General features: G+C 37.8%; 1 protein-coding gene and 1 pseudogene across 4 annotated transcripts in view; one reads left to right on the top strand and one right to left on the bottom strand.

Moving 5' to 3' along the window:
* Window positions 1-22,693, bottom strand: part of Dym (dymeclin) — a 415,428-nt gene that overhangs the window by 159,136 nt on the left and 233,599 nt on the right. For 3 of the 4 annotated variants that reach the window (XM_063231704.1, XM_023566826.2, XM_063231705.1), the window contains one exon: window positions 14,585-14,749. The exons of the other annotated variant lie outside the window; for it this stretch is intronic. In XM_063231704.1, coding sequence (XP_063087774.1) covers window positions 14,585-14,749 — 165 coding nt within the window. The remainder of the gene's footprint in view (window positions 1-14,584; window positions 14,750-22,693) is intronic. 4 annotated transcript variants of the gene reach the window in all.
* Window positions 6,581-10,992, top strand: LOC111758046 (RAD52 motif-containing protein 1-like; annotated as a pseudogene).

Here is a 22,693-nt window from a genome sequence, read left to right as displayed (position 1 = left end):
ATCTATCAGTGGAACCACAAATTCTTAATGTACACAGATTCGAGGTACAAGCAGGTTATTATCAGTATTATCTTCACAAGACTAAGGTAGGGCCTAACAGTGAGGGTAAAATAGAATTTCTTTAAACAACCATGGTAACACGAAACATCACAAACTCTTGTAATAGTTGTACCAAAATTCGGCAATCTGGCTACTTTCTTGCATTTGCTACTTAAGTGCCAGACACAGAAATTAAATGACAAGAATTCTTCAGAAGGAATAGTTAAAAACTAATGAAAAGAGAAGTTCCTTCGTTTCCTTTAAACAAGACTATCACAACACACTGTTCTCATAGCTTGCCTGCTGCGGTAATAAGACTGTTACATAAGATGGAAAACCAGCAAGAATCAAGTAACTACAGAACAAATAATGCCTACTGTGTTTTACTGATGAGCACTTAATTCATAGTGACACTCTGACTTGACTATTTCAGAATTACAAGAGGAATTCAAAGGCTTCTGGACAATCAGCTAAACTATGGAAAGTATTCCCAACTCAGATTTTTCTTAGTGAACATACGGAATAATTTTTTTCTGCAGCTTTTAAATCACTGACTTTATATTACTTTTACTGTTTAACATTTTACATAAAGGAGTTTCACTGTTATCTTTAAATGTGACTTAAGGACTGAAAGATATTACATATGACTTTAGGACTGAAAGATATTACATGAAATCACTTTAGCCAGACACAAATTGCACCCTCTGCTTAGATTTCCAGTGTCATGCCCACTGCATGTTAGCATGCAGAGACAAATATAAATCTTCAGGTTTCTACTGTGAAGAAATAGGACTTGAACTTCCTCCTATTGGCTTATATTCTATTGTCTGGAAACAAATGCACCTGGCAATAGAATCAACATGAAGCATACGAATAATGAATTTAATCTAAAAGTCTCTCAGCCAGGTGTGTAGGGGGTGCAGGCAATCCCAGCACTCAGCAGGCTGAGGCAGGAGGACTGTTGAAAGTTTTGTGTTAGCCTGCACTACACACATACTTGAACATCAGTCTACACTACACAGCAAGACTCGGTTTCAAAACAACAAACAGTCTATAGAAATGCTATTTATGTAACACGTACATTTATGGATAATAAATTCCCGGGAAAGCATCTGCTTATTTATTTAGTTAACAGTGAAAAAAATGAAACAATTGTCAGTGATTAAATCAAGGGAGGCTATAAGTGTATTAGTTACTACTCCACATTATACTCAGTTGCTAACTCTTTTACTTTTTTCCCAGCAGTGAGTAAAAATGCAAAACTTATCTTTTGGGTTATCTTGAAAAACCTTACAAATGCTTACTTTTTGAAATACTGCTAAAAACAGTTTAGAGGACTAAGGATGTGGTTCTGTAGTAGAGCATTTCCCTAATATTCATGAGGTTCTGGGTTCAATATTCAGGACTCCAAATGTAAACAAATGAAATTGAGAATATCTATAACCACCTATTATTTTGAGAAGAAAATAAATATCAAACCTCTATCAAAAATTAAAACCAAACCTGGAGTGGTAGCACACACCTATAAACCCAGCACTCAGGAGGCTGAGCCAGGGGGATCATTGCAAGCTGGAGACAAGCCTGGGCTACAAAATGAGCTCAAGGCCAGCTGAACTACATAGTGACACCCTGTCTCAGGAAGACAGAGAAGGAGAGAGGGAGAGGGAGAGGGAGGGAGAGAGAGAGAGAGAGAGAGAGAGGGAGAGAGAGAGAGAGGGGGAGAGAGAGAGAGAGAGAGAGAGAGAGAGAGAGAGAGAGAGAGAGAGAGTGAGGGGGAGAGAGAAAAGAAGATTACCACCAAACTCAGATATCTGGGATACAACATTATGAAATTTTATAAGGACCATAATATCTCCTGAAAAACAGACAGCAAAAACAAGAACAAATGGTACAAAGAATTTTAAAGAACCAAGAAATATGATTTTAAGTTTCTTCTGTTCCTACAGTCTATACTTTAATTTAAATTAAAAATTCTTCCAGTTTTATAAACTGTCTGTGAGTGAAATTGTGACTGTATAGAGAACCACAATAGTTCAAGAATTCAGAGAATATCATTTAAAATATATAATCACCAAATAAATCAGATTTTTAGTTGCCTTTAAGATGAATCAAAATGATTTCAAGACAAGGTTACTTAATAAAATCATACTATTAGAAAAAGATGCTTATGAGGCAGTATAAAGTTAAAAATATGGTTTTTGAAGCCAGAATATTTGGTTTACAATAGTCATTTTTCCACCTGACAAGTTATTTAATCACTCTGTACATTAGTTTCTTTATTCATAAAGTGGGACTAATAATACTACATCATAGTTATCTTGAAGAGTAAAACACAAATAGTTCATAAGTGAAATAATGTATGTTATAAAGTAAGAACACAATAAATATTAGTCATTATCACCATTACTAGGCAAAGAAAGTAGTTCATATGTATGCAGCCTTTAAAAAATCTATATAGTACATCTGAAGTTCATTTAAAAATTAATTTTTAATGCACTGCCTCTTATAGACAGCTAGTTTGTATAACTGCTGTGCTAAACTAACAGCCTCTTGGAATACTTTGTATTCCAGTTTAAGATCAATATAAGAATGCACATGGAAAAATATCAGTCATTCTCCAATTACTCTAGTTAAATCTTTACGATATTGTTAAATGTAACAGAACAGAACTGAAATTTTAGAATCTCAAAACATACAATGTTTTAAAAATAGAAGAAGATATCTACTGAGAAAAACTCACTAAGCACATTGTGTGGTTCACACAGTTATCTTACTTTATAAATCTGTGATATTCAATAAGATATAACTTAGAGCAGGGATTCCAGAGAGAGTTGGATTCTACTTCCAGATTGTCTGATCACTGCCAAACCATTTTACTTCTCTGTATTCTTTTCTGCTTCCTCATCTTTTGTAACACAGAACAAATCATTTTGTTGTCAGTATAACTTAGAGGGACAGAATTAGTACAAATGCCATTTCCATTCAGTAGATAAAATGAAAAGGATTTACCTTCATTACAAGTATAATGATTTAGTTACTTAGTGCCAGCTGATGAAACATTAACTTCTGATTTACATCACTGTCTATTTAAATTCTGGAAGTCAAATAAATGTTAAGGGCTGGCATCATGACATGCCAAGGCATGGAGAGTGGGTGGAATTACTTTTTTCCCATATTCAGCAAACCTTGTATGTTTAAGTCTGTTAGACATTTAGTAACCAAAAATATCTCTATAATAAGTAGTTGTGCAAGTCTGTATGTCTGAATATGTAAATGAACTTCCCTGCAAATGGCAGCCCCAGGGAGGAAGAGCATTCATTGTGGGGAAATCTTGTACCTACTCCAAATTCTCCCTACATAAACTAGCAATAAACTGCATGAAAAACTTTATTAGTGTTCCAGAACTCTTGGTCACACCTACACACCCACAGGTGTAACTAACTAGTGATTCAAAATGTCTTCTTCACCAGTGAGTTCTACATCTAAGGAGCATTTGGTGGAAAAAAATGACCTACCGCTTCCTGTTAATCAAATGTGAATTTCACATTGTTTTTTCCTAAGATTCTATCATTTCTTGTTTTGTTTCTCAAGGTATTCTTCTAACAGAAAATTTGATCCATGAAGAGTATATCACTTGTTTGATGATAAATTATGTAACACAACTTGCTGTCATTTTAGTGCAGGTCACTGTGACAGGCTAGCACAGCAGAGCATCTATTTGGAGTGTGGCTCTAGTGTTGGTTTTCATTACATTTCACCAACATTCTTATAAAGAACACACTGAAAATTATTTTTCTAAACATTTCCAATTAGGTAGATTAAAATAAACTTGTTTGCTTACCTAATAGGTAACTCTGAATACAAAAGCAAGCAAATGAAAAAAATATATATATAATTATGTTAATTTCTTATTTAAATCTCAAAACGTCATCCTGTTACTGTAGTCATTTGCCTCCATAATTTTTTTATGCACAAGCAAAACTTTCATGAAGGATGGGGACAGCTTGTTAAGACTAATCAGTTTTTTGTTGTTTTGTTGATTTGAGAGACAGGGTCTTTCCACGTAGACGACACTGGCCTCAAACTCACAGTGACTCTTTCGTGCCTCAGCCTCCAAGTGTTAGGACTTCAGGCTTGTGGCACCATGCCCCAGTGTCAGGACCACCCTGTTTTCAAACTTTTTCTGTGTGATGTTTAAATTTTGAGGGGTAAAGGAAAACTGTCTAAGGAAGTAAGAAATGCTAGAGACAAAAAGGAAAACCACAGGTAATAACACGTGAAAAGTCCTAAGATGGACAAGTGCTCAGAAAAACCTGGGAGACAGAATCGGTGTGGCTAGATGGTGTACCATCTTGTGGACAGAGAAAAACCACTGAAGGGCTTGAGTGAGGAAGAGGCCCAATCTGATTAACAATACTGTATATGAAGACATTACTGGAGGAGGAATTAGGAAGGGAGAGATAAGAACTAAGGAGTGGGGAAGGGAGCGATAAGAACTAAGGGAGAAGTAGAGAGAAGTCCAAGTGTGAGGTAAGGACAGCTGGAGCAGACAGTGGAAAGTGAAAAAAGAGGGCCGACTCAACTTGTATTTCTGCTACAGAACTGAAATGGATATTATAAGGATGGATGCCGGAGGCGAAGGGAAAATAGATGATTCTCAGGTGACAGGCATAAGCAAAGCAACTTGGTGGACGGAGCCACCATGCCCGAGAAGGAAGGAAAGAAAGGGTTATGAAGTGAGGGGTTAAGAGTGTATCGGGGAGACGGAGCATGTGAGAGACGTGAGTGCTGAGGTTAACAGTGAGGCACCTGATAGCACGGAACTGGAGCTCTGCAGCTGGAACTGTCATCTGCAAAGTACTGGCTAATGGATAACACTATATGATAAAAATCAACGAACATGCCTCAGGTTACCACCTGAAGTGAAAAGAGAGAGGACCCTAGGAACAAGTCTTAAGGAATTCTAACATTTAAAACAAAAGAGCCTAAAATATAACGGCAAAAGTGTGAGAAACAGTAAGGCATGTGCTGTCAGAAAAGCCAGAGAAGGGGCGGGGCGGGGCGGGGCAGAGCCCCTCCACCCAGGATAGATGGCAAGTGGGGTCTTGGGACCTGCCCTCTCTCCTCCTCCAGAGTGCACAGCATCAATCATTTCCATAGCTCGTGAGAAGAAAGAAACCCCAAACCAGAACACATACTAAGAAGAATGATTTCTAGAAGTTTAACTGCTTATTGTATTTTCTTACCAACTTTACTACTCCGGATTTATCTGCTCTATTTTGATTTATACTGTTCTGAGTACAAAGCAGTAAATCTCTAAGACTGAATACCACATTATAGAACATGGAAGAGGCTTGATGACAGGATCAAGTACTGAATATGTAATTCAAAAGGAAACCGTAATGGTTTAAGTGGGATAATACATTTCATTTCATGCCACTGCAGTGGCACAGAAATCAATAAAGCATACAGCCACAACACAATTATTAAGACAGTATCATATGTATGAAAAATTATTACTATGGCTTCAAATATTTATTCATTACAGATTTAGTGAGTGGTATACTATAACAAGACCGTTCCAGCAAATCTTAAAAGCTCTTTTGAGGAAACTCATTAGAATTTAGATTAAGAATGAAGATGCAATCCTTTGAAAGCAACAAAATGGCACCAGATGTGATTTTTTTTAAAAAAGAAAAACAGTATAAAAGACACACAAGTAGGCAAAACTCCCAAATTTCAAAGTGCTACAGTGTAGATAGACATGACTTCATGTTACACTTACTTAGAATTATAAACCTATAAGCCCATCCAGATAAAAGAAAAGCAAAAAAAATAAAGGAACACAACTTCTAAAATAAGCATGGAAGAAAGTCTCAACGATCAAGCCATGGAAACTCTTACCCACCCTTGGACCACCCCAGTTCTAAGCCAATTAATAAAACAATATTACCTTACACTTTTAGGGGCAAAAAGAAAGGCATTCATTTAATTTAGATAACCATCAGGATGACAGAGAAAAAGGAGAAGAAATTTATAATTGAAATTTATAAAATCTTGAAAATTTTCTAAAAACTCAATTTGAAATTATTTAAACAAGGAATGTTAAATGTTTTACTATTGTTTCAGAACTGTTGTGTTCATTATCTAGTTTTTTGCACATATGTGCATAATTTTCTATAGCTATTTTATAGCACCATGTGATTTTATATTATTTTTTCACTTAACACCATTTCAAAAGTTTTGCAAATGTCTACTTTTCTTTATATTTTAAGTTGTATGGTTTTCCACTAAGTTGACAAGACAAACAGCATAACCATTAAGTATAATTCTTTTCTTTTTTTCCTTATGATAAATTCCCACATGATATTTTAATTGTTTCAATAGATATTTCTAGCATATTTCTTAACAGAATCCAGTATCATCCACCATTTTTATAATTTTTTAGGTGAAAAAAGCTGTGTGTATTTGTGCTGTACAAACTAATGTTTTAAGCATTGCGGGCGTGCTGTGGGAAGGCTCAGTGCTGCTTGTGTCTTAGATGTCTAGGTACGGCGATGACTGGATGGCAGTTGGCATCTTAATGGTGCCCACCAGGAGTAATAAAACCTTGCTTGTGTGAAAACTGAGGATCCCTGGCTGAGGCCTTGCATCAGTCTCCTTCCACAGCACACTTCCAGTTTGGCCCTCTACCCTCGGTCCCAGCCCTCCAAATGCATTGGTGACCTATCAAGCTTTCTAAGCAGTCATCAAATTTTACTCAGTCAGCAAAGTCCACAGAGCCCAAAAGGCCTGTAATGAGAAGCTGCTTTTCCAGAACTCTCCAGTGCAAGTTGTCTTGGGACTAGACATAGGTAATCTGACAATAGGCTCTTGCCCTGAACAGCTCAAAACACCAAGAGTTGGCAAATTACTACTTGGTTTTCAATGGATGGGCAAAAGAATCATCAAGAGTCAAGAGCTTTCTCACCTTGAACAAACAGAAAATCCTGCAGCACCAGCTAAGAAGCAAGTGAAGTTTGTGCTTTAGTGCTGCTTTCCCACGAGCACAGGAATCCTGGAGCTGGCATTGCAGAGGAGTCCAGAAATGTGCTGGAGGAAGGACTGATATTACTCCTTACAAGAAGGAAGGTGGCCTGAAGCTTGCTATTCAGAAGGCTTTGTCAGATGCATTCCAGAAACTGTCCATTGTGGTTTGGATAAACTATGCTGAATCAAGAATTCATAGCACTGACGTACTGATGAAAACAAATCACATAATAATCAGGTTGCTTTCATGTGTGCGTTGGAAGTGGTCTCAACACTGAATGGTGGTGTTTTCCCTATTGAGTTGTACACTGCAGCAAAAGTCACAGGCTGTGCTCAAAGGAAATCTGATGAGCAAAGAGTCATTGAACTGACCTGCTCTCTTGCTTCACAGCCCTGAAGGCTGAGACCTTGAGAAAACCTAGCTGAGTTATTGGAGGCCCTGATTTGCTTCTAAGAGGTGGATCTGACCAGTTTCAGCTTTCTAGTCTGAGAAGCCCTTCTCATGAAAGTATGACATCTGTGGTCATCAGGTGGAATTTCCATCAACATCATGTCTGTGTAACAATCTTAAAGCATCAAACCAAGTATCTAGCACTTTGGGTATTCTTAAGCCCAGCCCTGTGACTTTATTAAGCTATGCTCTGCTGTACTCTATGGGCTGCTGGAGGCACAGGACTACTCAGGTTTGGGACCTATGGGGGAGGCACCTGTATAGGAGGTCACTAATCACCTCTGCCAGGGTTCTAAATGGAGTTGGACTGATAACTGTGGGAAAAGGCTCCCTTATGCCATGCAATGTCATGCCATGCAAGGCATCTAGGCAGATCCTAATACTGTAAAAGGTTTCCTTAACAAAGATATCATAAATGGAGGCTGGGGATTTAGCTCAGCAGCCTAAGTACCTGCCTTGCAAGAGGTGATTGTGAGTTCGATCCCTGGTACCAGTAAAACAAAAAACAAAAAAACAAAACAAAACAAAACAAAAAAACCCCACAGAGATATCATAAACGAAGAGTGGGGCACAGCTTATGGTTTCTAAGGCACTTTAGCAAGTGGCTGCCAGAAAGGTTTTGCTCTATAAGCCACAGTGCCTGCACTCCACTGGTCCTAGTGGCTGTGTCCATAACATTTCCTCTCACATTCCTGCTGTGCTTTGGGACTCCTAGACTCCTTGTGGACTACGACTTTTGGAGTGGAACAGACATTGGGTCCTACTGCCACTGAGCTCCTAGAGCCTAGTAAGCCCTGGTATTCAACTCATCTCCCACCAGTGGCCCCTGGGACACTGCAGGTATGGGAGTGAGAAGCTTTGATGACCTGGGTTCCCTTGCTCGCTCCCAGAGGTTGGCTCCACCTCTAGAAGCCACTGAACAAGTTGAACCTTCTCAATTCCAGCTGGAGACTCTGAAAGTCCAATCTTGTTTGCCTCAGCAAGAAACTGAAGGTAGCCTGTCAAGTGTGAGGTTGTGAGTTCAATTCCCAGTACCAAAAAAAAAAAAAAAAAAAAAAAAAAAAGCAAAGCAAAGAAAGAAAGAAACTGAAAGTCAATCCTCAGTCCCCCGTGGAAGCTGAGCTGTCTTCAATGTAGCAGTAGCCCAGGGTCTGCATGAACTTGCTACTGGGAAGGGATATGGATCAATTTCAGTGTATCAGGAAGTGGATGCTCCAACTTCAATCAAGCAGACGTGAAGTTCATCATTCAAACATCCAATGGTCGCAGCTAAACCTGAGCATAACTACAGAAGTAGAGAAAGAAGCTCGACTTAACTCTAATCCAGCAGGTCCCAGAGCTCAGCTCCCAGAGTCTGGAGGAGAAGGAACCTTCTCCAATCCAACAAGAGGTCCCCCCTCAGACTCCAGAGCACTTTGAAAAGGTGGGAAATCTTCAACCCAACAAGAGGCCCCAGCTCAGACTGCAGCCCATCCTGACGAGACTGAACCTTCTCCCAGTGAGTGAGGTGGATGAACCATCCAGAAGGCTGCTGAAAGCCCCAGCTCAGGCCTCACAGTATGCTGAGATGGAAACTTCTCCAGAGCATCATGCATTAATAGTTTCAACACCAAGTTACCATTAAGCTAAGCATTTACACTTACTCAATGTGACTATTAAACCTTCAGATCTGTAGCTTACCGTAACACCAGAACCCACTACAGAGGTGGAATTTCCCCAGTTTACCAGGAAGCTACAGCTTAAACCTTAGTTCTAAAGATGAGAACCTTCTGAACTCAGAATGAGGCCCCAACACTGCTTCCTCAAGAGCCTTCTAATGGGTCTGAACCCCTACAATTTCATTAAGAGACTCAAGCTCAACCTTCAGAACCTGTTCAGGATGAGCAACCATTTCTCATCCATCAGGAGACCATGGTTGGAATTCACAGACCTCTGAGGTGGATGAATCTTCAACATAGTTGGGGTGGCACAGCTAAATATCTACAAACCCCTGAGGAGATTGAACCTTCTTTGATCCATCAGGAGATAGTAGCTGAACATCTGAAAACCACTGACAGTTAACCACCATCAAGCCCTTAGGAGGTTGCAACTGAGCCTCTGGAGCTCCCTAATGTACTTGTAGCTCAACTTCTGGAACATCATCAAGTAACAGTCTCCTGTTGGTGATGATCAAGTTCACCCTCCAACACTGAACAGTGTCACTTTTGACCTTCCAATCAATGAGGTTGAAACTAAAACTTCAACTGGAGACCCCCATTCAGTCCTCCAGGTTCCTTGGACAGTCTGAGCCTTTCAAAGATGAGCAAAAGGTTAAAACTCATCATGAAAGCCTTGCTGTGCAGGATTAACATTCTTCATTTGACAGAAGGTCCCAAATCAGGCTGTAGTGTTTCCTGAGCAACATTGTTCAAGGTAGCAGGGAAGCTTACCTCTGACCCAAACTTCTCTGCAGGAGGTGTTGCACTTTCATCAGTCCAGAAATAGCTCTCAGCTCGACCTTTAAGACCTTCTAAGAATACTACTTTCTTTTTCTTTGACAGAAAATGTAACATTTTCAGCTCAGCCTTCAGAACTACCTGAGGACATAGAAGCATTTCCAGTCCCCCAGGAGGCAGAGCCACATAACAATATGGAACCTTCTCCAGCTCAGCAGATAACCCTGCCTTGGCCTGCAGAATACTCTGAACCAGTGGAATCATCTGTGCTGCAACCAATCCCATCTTCTTCTCCAGAGCATCCTGAGGAAACAGAATTTTCTCAATGTAGTTGGTGGTCCCATCTCAGCTTCCAAATGAGCCACACAATGAGACTGTAGCTCATTTTCTAGCCCATTATGAGACAACAAGTCCAACACCAGCTTAGAATCAAGTTCAGTAGCCAACATTGCCAAGCATCATGCTGTACCCAGTTGGACCTGGAAATAACCATTAGTTCAGAATCTATTACAGAGGCTGACTTTCTATAGCTCCCAAAGAACCTACAGCAATTCCTCCAAAACAGGCTCAGGTGACACCTCTACATCCAGACCAAATTCAGGCTCAGCATCCAAACCTGACCAAAGTCATAGTTCGACTTTGGATATCAGCTAACCAGAACTTCACAATCTACTTAGACTTTCTCCACTATGCAGGAGATGCCATTTAAGCCTTTGGAAGCATCTAATGAGGCTATAGCTCAAATTCCAGTGATTCATGAGATGAGAGTTCTAACTATAGGTCAAAAGGCAGCTCAGCATCCAGCACTAGCCAGAGTTGCAGGTTTAACTTTCAATCTGACGCTTACCCCTAATTCCAATTTCCATTACACAGGCTGAACATTCTGTAGCCCTGGAGGAAGCTGCAGCTCCTTTTCCAAAGCATCCTGAGATGACACGTCCACATCCACATCCACATCCACGTGGGGCTCAGGCTCAACATCCAAACCTCACTGAAGTCACCGCTAAATCTTTAGATGTAGAACTTAAAGATCAGTAAACTATTATGCAAATCATAGCACACAAAAGGCTTTAAGTATGCAAAGGGAGCAGAAGGCCATGACACACCAACATATGCAAGCTCTGAACCTGCCAAGAGGAGACCCTGTCATGCACTGATTTCGACCCAATGCAGAGGCTACACTGAGTGCTTACACTAGAGTCCAACACCACCTAAATTTCCAAGGAAACTTTATTTTTTAATCTTGATGAAAATATTTGGACAACATACCAACAGGGTGAAAAACTAGATTTATCTTGTAATATACATTCAATGGAAAGACATTTGAACCACTACTTTCTTTTGCAATTTATGTTTTTTTGGTGTGTGTGATTACTCACTGAACTGACCTCTGGAACATTCGGGCATGGTATGGAATACAGTTTTTACACGAAGTAATTCTCAATCATCCTTTGACCTCTGTTGCAGATTCACAACTGTTAAAATTGCCAGTATTAAAATATCTCACTTCGAGACAATATACTTATAGCAGTTGAGAACATCGACATGAGGACTCTTTGGATTGGAAAAACTGATCTTACCAGACCATACAGCCTGCTGTCTATTAACTTAAAAATGATGTTGAGGCCAGACATGGAGGTGCATAGCTATAATCCCAGCACTTGGGAGGCTGAGGCAGGAGGATCAATGAGTTCAAGGCTATCCCGAATTGTACATAGAAACCCTTTCTTAAAAAGACAAAAATAAATACATAAATAAATATTTTTAAAAAAATGATATTGTCTATAAGACAGTGAAATTGCACTGTGAAAGTGTATATCTGAACAATGCCATGCGGTGTCTTGAAAAAGCAACCATAGGGAGTGTGGAAGGAACCTTATGAACGTCTTACAAGCCTGAAAGAACAATGCCAGCACTGACCTGGCTATTAAGCCTGAAATGTCTTCTTTCCAGCAAAGTGGGTGTCAACTAGTAAACTTCATAAGCAAGCAGACTGACTTTAATTGTGAAAGTGATACATTAGTGCAATCAATTATATCATATTTCTCAAATGGAAATTGAGAAAATGTAGAATCAACATTATTGCCACGTATAAGATGGAGACAGTCCCTTGGGTTATTTGCAAAATAACATAAGAAATCCCTCTTCTCAACCTGTATCCAGCAATTCAACATACAAAGATGAACCAAAAGAATAGCTATATTTTCTGCAAAATTTGTTAGAGGCAGAAATTCAGGAAAAAATTAAAGAAATCAAGAAGAAAGAGAAAATTGCCAACCTTATGCAGGCCTTTTAGGCCTCCAATTTAAACACCAAATGGTTCCCAAAACTTGGCAAGTGCTGCAGCACAGTAAAGCAGCCTGGCAGAGGATTGGTATGGAAGGGGAAGCTGAGGACTATAGACAGGACCACATATTTTTGGGGGATTGCAAGAGGGTACTGAGGACTGAACCCAGGGCCTTCATATTGAACTACATTTCCAGTCCCCACCTTTTTTTCCTTCCAGCCCTTTTTTATTTTAAGACGGGATTGGTTAAGCTGCCCAGACTGTCCTTGAACTTGTGACCTTCCTCTCTCAACTTCATATGCATACTACCTTCTGTATTGTGGATAGGACTCATTCAATTAGTTAAGGACCTTACAAAGATTGTATTTCAAGGAAGAAAGGATTCTGCCTCAAAATGACAACATAAAACTACTGCCTGTGAAAGTAGGATTGAAGACTATAACATCATCATGCGTACCTGAATTTTCAGCCTGTCAGCTTCCCCTATAGACTTCAGGCTTGTTTGCACCAAAAAAATTACCAAAGTCAACTTCCTACGAGCTCACCCTTTCCTCACCCTCTCAAATGTATTAGGTATTATCCTAGAAGCTTTATATAGATGCTTGATACATTAGTAAATAAGGATAAAGTTAATTATTGTGAAATTTAAGAGGATCAATGATCATTAGCAATTCTGTTTCTTACAACCAGACAACTGTATCTCCAATTCCTAAAAGTATCATTCACTTAAATTGACATCCCCTCACTTTAATGCAAGTCAGTAGAAACTCACAAGCCTTTTAAAGTTTCACACATTTTTCCGTACCAGTGATTGCCAACCTTTCAGAGCTATTAATGATACAAACATACCACTGTAGCATGTGTGTCACCAGTTCACCACCACTGTTCTATACTAGATAACTAACAGGTTATTTTTAAAGGTTTCTTTTTTTAAAATTAGTACATGTTTGCAATACATAATGAATACATCCATTGTGGGGAGTTGGTAAATACACGTATTTTTTTAATTTGCCTTCTCTTCTCTCTCCCATTCTATTACTTTCTCTTGCTTTTCTTTTTTTTTTTCTCTTGCTTTTCTATCTTTGATTTTTGATTTCTCAAAAATATCTATAATGTACAAACCAACATTACCATGTGTCTATACAATCTTTCCACTGCCAGGAAAAGTCTCAGTAAACTTAGATGCTACACGGTCTTCTTTTCCTTGTCTGAGTATTTTCATTTAGACATAATGTACCATCTGAAGCTTTTATATTTCACCTGCAAAGATCTATTTTAATTCTAAGTGTTTTCCATCTTTTGGTTAAGGTTGATCTGGAATTTTTCCCTCTTCCTCTAATTCATCTGCCAGTGAAGATATTGCCTTAAATCATCACATAGAGCTTAACAGTATGTTGGTGTAAGTCACCTCTGACTTATAGAAAATGTGTGTTTAAAATGTTAACTGTTGGCCTGTACAGTGATACATGTCTGTAATGCCAGCTGCTTAGGAGGCTGAGGTAGGATGAGCAGAAATTCAGTGCCAGACTAAGCAACTTACTAACACATTGTCTCAAACTAAGAAAGGGAAGGGGCTAGGAATATAGATTACTTATAGATCCCTGGGTTCCATATTTAGTACTAAGAGAAAGAAACCAAAACAGTCAAGTGTAAAGCAGAAAGCAGTAATGTCATGCTGCTCCTCTATTTTGGTGCATGATATATATTAAATATTAGGTATTGATTTCTTCTGGTATTTGAGATTGATAGCTTGTCTCTTACCATTCTCACCATCATTATGTTTAATCTACATGCATCCATAACGCATTTCAGATTGCTGATTTTATAACTCTGTATGTAAATAAGTGAGTAAGAAACAAAATCCAAATAAGATAATTTTACCTTCTTATAAAGTCACACCTACACAGGTGAATGTGCCTCGATATGAGCAGGGAGGCAGTCATATAGCAAGCTCTCGGGTAAGCTTACATACCAAGAAAGAACTTAAACGTCACTGATAATTAAGTCACTGTAAAACCTATTTTATATACAAATCAGACAGAACATTCCAACTACTATTAATCAAGAGTTATCCAAAGGGAACAAAATAAAGAAAATTTCTGACAAGTTTATGCGACAACTGTGTGGCTGAAAGCCCTCCTATCTCCCATGAAATATACGGTACTTAAGAAGACATATGTAAAGAAACAAATCCAATCCATGATTTTAAAGCATTATTTAGTAGCATTTGAAATATAGAATTTCACTTTTACCCTTCAATTGGCATGTGTGCCAGTAAAGCATGCAGGTATCAGTCATACACAACGTGCAGCATGCAGTAAACAGACAGCAGAGGTTAATAACCTGGCAGCATAGGATCTGAGAATGTGAGAGCAAGTTAAAGACAAGAGTTCCTCTCCATTGTCACTGAGGGCCGAGAAGCAATGTTGAAGCGTAGAACAGTGAGAGTGGGGGAAATACAGTTTGTCCAACACATAAACATATCTCCGCAAGTGGCGGCAGGTATAACTGAAAGACAAGGTAAAGGAGAGAAACAGAAAGAGAGAAGTTTTCCTTCAAAAAAATATATTCTTTATGTCTTCAAAGCTTTCTGTGTACCTTCACTAGGTGATGCCCCCCCAAACTCACAACTGTTAAAAGAGAATATTAAAATAAGAGAAAAACAATCCACATAAAAAAGGGCAAAGTATCTGAACAACACCTCACCGAAGATATACCAATGGCCAATAAGCGTATGAGAAGGTGTTCCACCTCATAAATGGTTAGGGAAATGCAAATTAAAATAATAAGACACCACTATAAACTCACGAGAACAGTAGAAAACTCCAGAACATTGGATACCACATGCTTGAGAGGATGGGTAGCAAAAGGACCTCTTAATCATTGAAGAGAATGCAAAATGGCACAGACACTTTGGAAGATAATTTGGAAGACACAAAACTAAACACATTCATACTATGTAACCTGGAAATTTGTCCCTTAGAATTTATCTAAAGGAGTTGGAAACTTGTGTCCACACAAAACACTTGACATGAATATTTACAGTAGCTTTATCCATAACTGCAAAAACTTGGAAGCAACCAAAATACCCTTTCATTAGACAAATGGATACGCTGTTTACCTACAGAAAGAAAATATTATTCTATGTGAAAAAGAAAAGAGCTATCAAGTCATGAAAAGACAGAAGAACTCAAGAGCATATTACTGAGTGGAAGAAGTCGATCAGTGAAGCCTACACTGATTCCAACTCTATGTCATTCTGAAAAAGGAAAAATTATGAAGTCAACAGAGAGATCACTTGTTGCTGGGAGTTGAGGGGGTAGGGATAAACAGGAAAAGCAAAGAGGAGTTTTAGGGCAATGAAAATATTTTGTATGATACTACAATAGTCATTATATATTTGTCCAAACCTATAGAACATACAATAGCATCAGTAAAATCTAATGTAAACACTCTAGACTTTGGGTGATAATCACGTGTCAATGCAGGTTCATCATTTGTAACAAATACATCACTCTGGTAGAGAATGTTCACCACACTGGACAGTGAGTATTTAGGAATGTTCTGTATTTTCTTCATCATTTTACTGTGCACCTAAACCTTCTTATTAAGAACAGGGAGGGGAAATGTACCCACAGGGAGAAAAGTATGAAAATATGATGGTGTAATTAATGAGCCACATAAACTCTGCCGTGGTAGAACAAACTGGCATAGGTATTTTCTCATCATAGTATTACAAAACATATTTCTGGCAGCCAGGCGATAACACCATAGCCAAAAGAGAGATGCTATAGCAAAAGCATCTGATTGAATTAAGGATCAGAAAATTTAGCAGCCAGACTCACCTCAGTGACAGGTAGCTTTATCTGATCCCTTTGAACCTCAGTTCTACAAACAACACAGAATTAAAAACCTTAACCTACTCCAAACTTCTGAAGAGATACTACAAAAATGTAGAACAGTAAAAATCATTATTACTACCATAGCAGTTTCACTGGAGCTGCATTCAAGTCACATAAACATAACAAGTTACAAAGAGGAAAACAAAAAAATCAGTTGCACAAGGTGTATCACGAAGCAGTAAACACACCAAGTAATGTTCATACTGCTAGCCTTAGGGGACCGTGTCAGAGAACACAACCAAAAGTATAACAAGTCACTAAAGGTATGACACATTTTAAAACATGTAGAACTCAAAATTAAACAAATAAATTAGAAGATTTAAAATGGGACAATTTTCACAAATGAATAATCCAAGTATCCATTTAACTACCAACCAATCAACTACTATAGCCAAACATTATCTCCTACCTAGTATATGGAGAAATACTCTAGGCACTGAAGATAGTGTAAGGCACAAATTGTAAGTCCCTGCTGTCGCAAGGCTTACAATCTGGAGGGAAAGACCAATATTAAACAATAACAAAACCAAACTGAAACTGAAATTCTTACTAAGCAAGTAATCCAAGATAAGATAGAGTTATAAAGTCTTAAATAGGTATGTCTAATGGTCCTCAGGAAGGACTGTTCCAAAGGAGAGTAAAAACAAAGATAACATAAAAACTGCAGACCCATGTCTACTGCAGCACAATTCACAATAGCTAAGACAGAACAAACCTAGGTGCCCATTAACATGGATAAAGTAAGTATTTCACACACACATGCACACACAGATACACACACAGATGCACACACACACACACACACACACACACACACACACACACAGACTTCAGCCATGAGGAAAAACAAAACTATCATTTGCAGGAAAATGGATGATGGATCTGGAGACCATCATGTTGAATGTAATAAACCAGACAGAGAAAGACAAATAATATGTTTTTCCTAATGTGTAGAATCTAAAAAAGATGAGAAAAAAGTAAAAGGCAGGCTATTATTAATAAGAGGAAGGGAGTAAGAGAGATGAAGAAGGGTGTGAGGGTAGGCAATAGACTGGGTGAATATGAGCAAAATATATTATATACATTGAAACATCCCCTAAAATGTGAAGTAGGAGTGGGGGGGACAGGGTAAGGAGGGTGATGGGGAGTTGAAAATGATCAAAGCACATTATGTGCACATAGGAATCTGCCAAAATGAAATCCGTAAATCCATACAACTGAGAAAAAACAAGCCATAAAAACTGTGTTGTTTAAAAATGTGATTCACCATGACCATAAACAAGTGACCACAGTTAATGTTATCATCAGGAATGGAGGGAAGGGGGGAGGGTAGGACAAGCACACGTCACGTGACTCCTGATTATGATCACAGCACAGCACAGATCTGATCCCAAGAAATGAGACAAAACTAAATGGAAGGTCATTTCACAAAAGCCAGTTTTGCATTCTTTAACTTTTGAAGGCCATGCAAGACAAAGACCAAGGGACTGTTTCAGATTAAAGCAGATGAAAGAGAACAAACAACTAACATGTGATTCTGTACTGGACCCTCTACTAAGCGGAGGGGATAGTTTCCAGAAAGGGAATTAGCAGGACAAATGACAAAACTTTAATGCTGGCAGACAAGTTTTTAAAACCCATGTTAATTCCCTGATTTTTATAATGTCCTTATTTTTAAGAAACGCATACTACAGTACTTAGTGGAACACAATACAGCACGTTATAATTATAAATTCATCCTCAATTTAAGAAAGAGATGAATACAATGACAAAGCAAATGTAAATTTTTAACATCTGTGGAATCTGTGAAAGGTAAAAATTATTTGTACTGTTTTTGCAACTTTCGTAAGTCCAATATCAAGATGAAAAGTATTAAAAACACCGTATCACAGACATCAAAAACTATTTTAATGTGAAAAGAACTAATATTTTTGATAAACTAAATAATTTCCATTTTTAAATTATGGGATTAAAATCTAGACTCCTAAAATGTCATTCTGACCTCTATACTTAAAGCTTGGGAACATCAGAAAATCTACAGCGTGGGAAGTAAGTAAATGTGGTCTGGAGTTATCCCATAAAAAACAGCCACTTTTACTTAAGAGTTATATTTTCATAAAAAATAAAATTTTAGTGCCTTCATATACGAAAATGTCCAAGATTATGCAATATGTAGTTCTGAAATTTTACTCGATATGGTCATCCTTCACCAAAATAAAGTAGGAAAATGTCCTGTCCTAAAAAAACACTCAAGACTATAAAGGATGCCAAAAACTACAAGCAAGAATATGGTTTACAAAAGACCCCAGAGTCAAGTTTTCTAATAATGTATTTTACAGTACTCTGATAATACAATTTTAGTACTGTTTTATACAACTTTTTAGTAGCTTAATTTATATATGCTTAAATTACCAGAGACAGACTGAACTTTTGAGGACCACCCAGAATATTCTGTATCCTATCTTTTACCTTTCTAGTTCCTTCCCTTCCCCTTTTTCCTTCTTCCTTCTCCTTGCTTTCCTTTCTTTCATAGAAGAAAGTTTATTAATAGTTCATTACTAGAGATATAAAATATCAAGAAATTAGTAAGGAAGGCCTCTATGAAGAAAATGATAAAAATTTACTGTTGGACACACACAAAAAAAACCTGGAACAAATGAAGATACACCATTATGCTTATGGATATGACAATAATTTATAATAATAAAAGATTCTATTGTCCTGCACAGATTCTAAATCAGATCTTGTTTAAAAATCTATTTTGAGTTGACTTTTGCATACGACATGAGATAATGGCCTTATTTCACTTTTCTGTATGTGAATTTCTACATTTCCCAGCATCATTTATGGAAGAAGTTACACTTTCCCCTTCAAATATTTCTGGTATCTTTAAGATATCTTTAAAAAATCAACTGACCATTCCTGTATGGGTTCACTTCTGGTCTCTATGCTGCATTGGTTAATGTGTCATTTCTGGCCAGTAACATGCTGTTTTAATTACTATATGGTATAGTTTAAAATCAATTAGTATCTCTTGCTTTGTTCTCAGTTTTCTCATGACTGGGCATTTTAAAGCATTTTGTGCTGGTGATTAACTTGGTTATTCGAGACTGTTTTGTCTAAATTTGATAAGAATTAAGTTGATTCTGTAAGCTACTTTGGGCACTGTTATAGTCAGGGTTTGCAAGCGAAACAAGCACATACAGGACACATAACTTACGGAATTATTTTATAATAGTCACTCAAAGAGTTAAATACAAGAACAGGAAATCCATCTGCACACTAAGACCCAAGGAATCCAGCTAAGGGCCTGGATCCCACAGCAATGTCCTGCATGAGTCCAGCTAAAGACCTAAGCCCATGACAAAACCCACCATGAGTCCAACTGGAGGCCTAGAGCCTATGACAATGACTCATGCAGTCTGTTTTAGGGATCTGCACTGACAAGGTCCAAAGGTCAGTGGTAGAAGCTAGAAAGTCTGTGCCAGCAAAAGATGAAGGATCTGTGCCAGTAGGCTGAGGGTTTTGCACTGGAGCCAGGAAGCAAGGCTCAAAGTAAGAACCAGAGCTCCTCCGAAAAGTACCACAGTCATCTTCAGCAATGACAAGGTCCCAAACTCCTCTGATGATGACAGCTGAGTTCTTATTAGGAAGCCCAACATGACTAGCTTCTCCTAGAGACTGAACAGTATACCATCTTCTCTGGAGGCAAGAAGCCATGCTCAAAGCAAAGACTGGAATTCCCCCAAAGTGAACCACAGCCATATTTAGTGCCAACGAGGTCCCAAGATCCTCTGACAGTGAAAACAGCCAAGTTCACAGCAGGAAAGAAGCTTAACAAGCTCCTCCAGGAGAGCCAATGATGACAGGAGAACCAACAACACCATGGAAAACCAACAACATCATGGAGAACTTGCAGTGCTTAACTCTTCCTCTCCAGTTCTCCTTATCTTGGCAACAGTCCTCAGGTGGGCCATCCATGCTCAGTACCACGCTGCTTCAGTTCAGCTGGTATTACAAATTGACCACCAGTTATCAACCTACCAAGGTACTATCAGCATTTTTGCACTATTAAGTCTTCTAGACTATGAACACTGGCATCTTTCCATTTATTTGTATCTTCTTCAATTGCTTTCATCAGCCTTTTATAGTTTTCAGGTCATAGGTCATTTATCTTTTTGGTTAAATTTATTCCTAAGTAATTTTTGCACTATTATAATTGGGATTATTTTCTTGATTTCTCTTTTGGATAGTTCATTGTTAAAGTGAATAGAAATGTTAGTAACTGTTTTTCAGTACTAATTTTATATTCTACTACAGTTCTCTGGTAGTGTCTATAGAATTTTCTATATTAGAAGACCATGTTGTCATAAATAGTGACAATTTTACTTTTTCTTTCTTTCTTTCTTTTTTTTTTTACTTTTTCTTTTTCTCATGCTGCTGCCTACAAGAGACTCACTTCACTTGTAAGGGCCTTTAAAAATACACAGACTGAAAATGAAGGAATGGAAATAGATATTTCATACAAATGGAAACCAAAAGAAAACAGAGACAACTATACTTCTAGCACACACACAAAAAATAGACTTTGGCTGTCAAAAGAGAAAAAGAAGGCCACAGTGTAAAGGAGTTAACTCATGAAGAGACAAAACAATGGGAAAAATACATGCACTCAGTATCACAGCACTTAAACATATACAACAAATACTAAAGGATCTTAAAGAAGAGATAGAGTATAATACAATAATAAGGGACTTCAATTCCCACCTTCAACAATAAGTAGATCATTCAGATAGAATATTAATAAGAAAACACTGGATTTGAACATGATTTTAGACTAAAGAAGCCCAACGGACATTTTACCCATCAAAAAGCCACAGAATACTCATTCTTCTCAAGAACACACAGACCATTCTCTAGGGAAGATTACATGCGAGGGCTCAAAACAAACCTTAGCAAATGTAATAAAACTGAAATTATATCTTGTGTCTTTTCTGACCACAAGCATATGAAACCAGAAATCATTAACAGAGGGAATTTCAGAAAACTCACTAGTACATGGAAATTAAACAATATGCTCCTGAATAACCAATGGGTCAATAAAGAAAATTAAAAAGGAAATTTTAAAAAGTCTTGAGACAAGGGGGCTGGGGATTTAGCTCAGCGGCATAAGCACCTGCCTTGCAAGCAGGCAGTCGTAAGTTTGATCCCCGGTACCGATAAAAAGGAAAAAGACAAAAAAAAAAAAAAAAAAATTCTTGAGACAAATGAAAATGGTAACATACTACAACAGATAAGATATAGCAAAAGCAGTTCTAAGAGAAAAGTTTAAGGGCTGGGAATGTGGCTCAGTGGCACCTCTTCCCTGGCATATACATAATCTTGGGCTCCCTCCCTTGTACTGGGAGAAGGGAGGGGAGTGGAAGGGGAAGATAGGAGGGAAAAGATGAAATGAGGAAGGGAGGGGAAATGTTGCAGCAAGAAATGTCTATATCAAAAAATAAAAAATACTGCATATAAGCAGCATAACATTACATGCATATCAAAGAACTAGAAAAAAAGCAGAAAGTATTTCTGAAAGATTAGAACAGAAGTGAATGAAATGGAGACTAGAAAAATAACACAAATGATCAACAATCCTTCATCCTCACTAAGAAAAAGATAAGATTAAATAAATAAAACCAGAAATGAAAGCAGAGACATTCCAAGTGATACCACAAAAATACAAAAACTGAGACTTCTGTGAACACTTATAAAGCAAATCAGATAATGTAGAATAAATGAATTTCCAGATACACACAACCATCAAGACTGAATCATAAACAAACAAATTGATAACATATAAGGATATTAAGTCATTAATATAATGTCAACCATCAAAGAAAAGCACCAGACTTGATGGTTTCATGGCTGAATTCTATCAAACATTTAAAGAAGAATTGGTATCAGTCCTTCTCAAACTCTTCCAAAAAAACTGAAAAGAATACTGTCAAACTGTTTTTATAGGACCAGTATTAACCTGATACAAGGCCACTATAAGGAAATTACAGGCCAATATCCTCAATAAACATACACGTAAACACTCTCGATAAAATACTAGCAAACGGAATTCAACAAATATTGTCAAAATCATCTGTTGTGATAGTGAAATTTATCCAAGAGATGCAAAGATGATCTCACATGGGCAAGTCAATAAATGTGATACATCAAGCGAATGAAGGACTACAAGCATATGATAATCTCACATTAGAGGCAGAAAAAGTGTTTGGCAAAATGCAGTGTATTTCTAGGATAAAAACTCCAATCAAATTAGGTACCCTGGAATTGTACCCCAATACATTAAAGACCACATTGAGAACTCATAGCTAATACTGTACTCTGTGTTGAAAAACTGAAGTCTTTCCTCTAAGATTTGGAATGAGGCAATGATGCCCAATCTCACTGCTTCTACTCAACACAATATTGCAAGTACTTGCCAAAGCAATTGGTCAAGGCAAAGAAGTAAAAGGAAGGTACAGGTGGTTTCCAAATATCATGTTCAATAAAGGAA

Source organism: Cavia porcellus, unplaced genomic scaffold, assembly GCF_034190915.1.
Source record: "Cavia porcellus strain 051 isolate PalLab524CR breed Dunkin Hartley unplaced genomic scaffold, mCavPor4.1 scaffold_20, whole genome shotgun sequence".
Lineage (NCBI taxonomy): Eukaryota > Metazoa > Chordata > Mammalia > Rodentia > Caviidae > Cavia > Cavia porcellus.
This window is presented reverse-complemented; position numbering and strand designations above follow the sequence as displayed.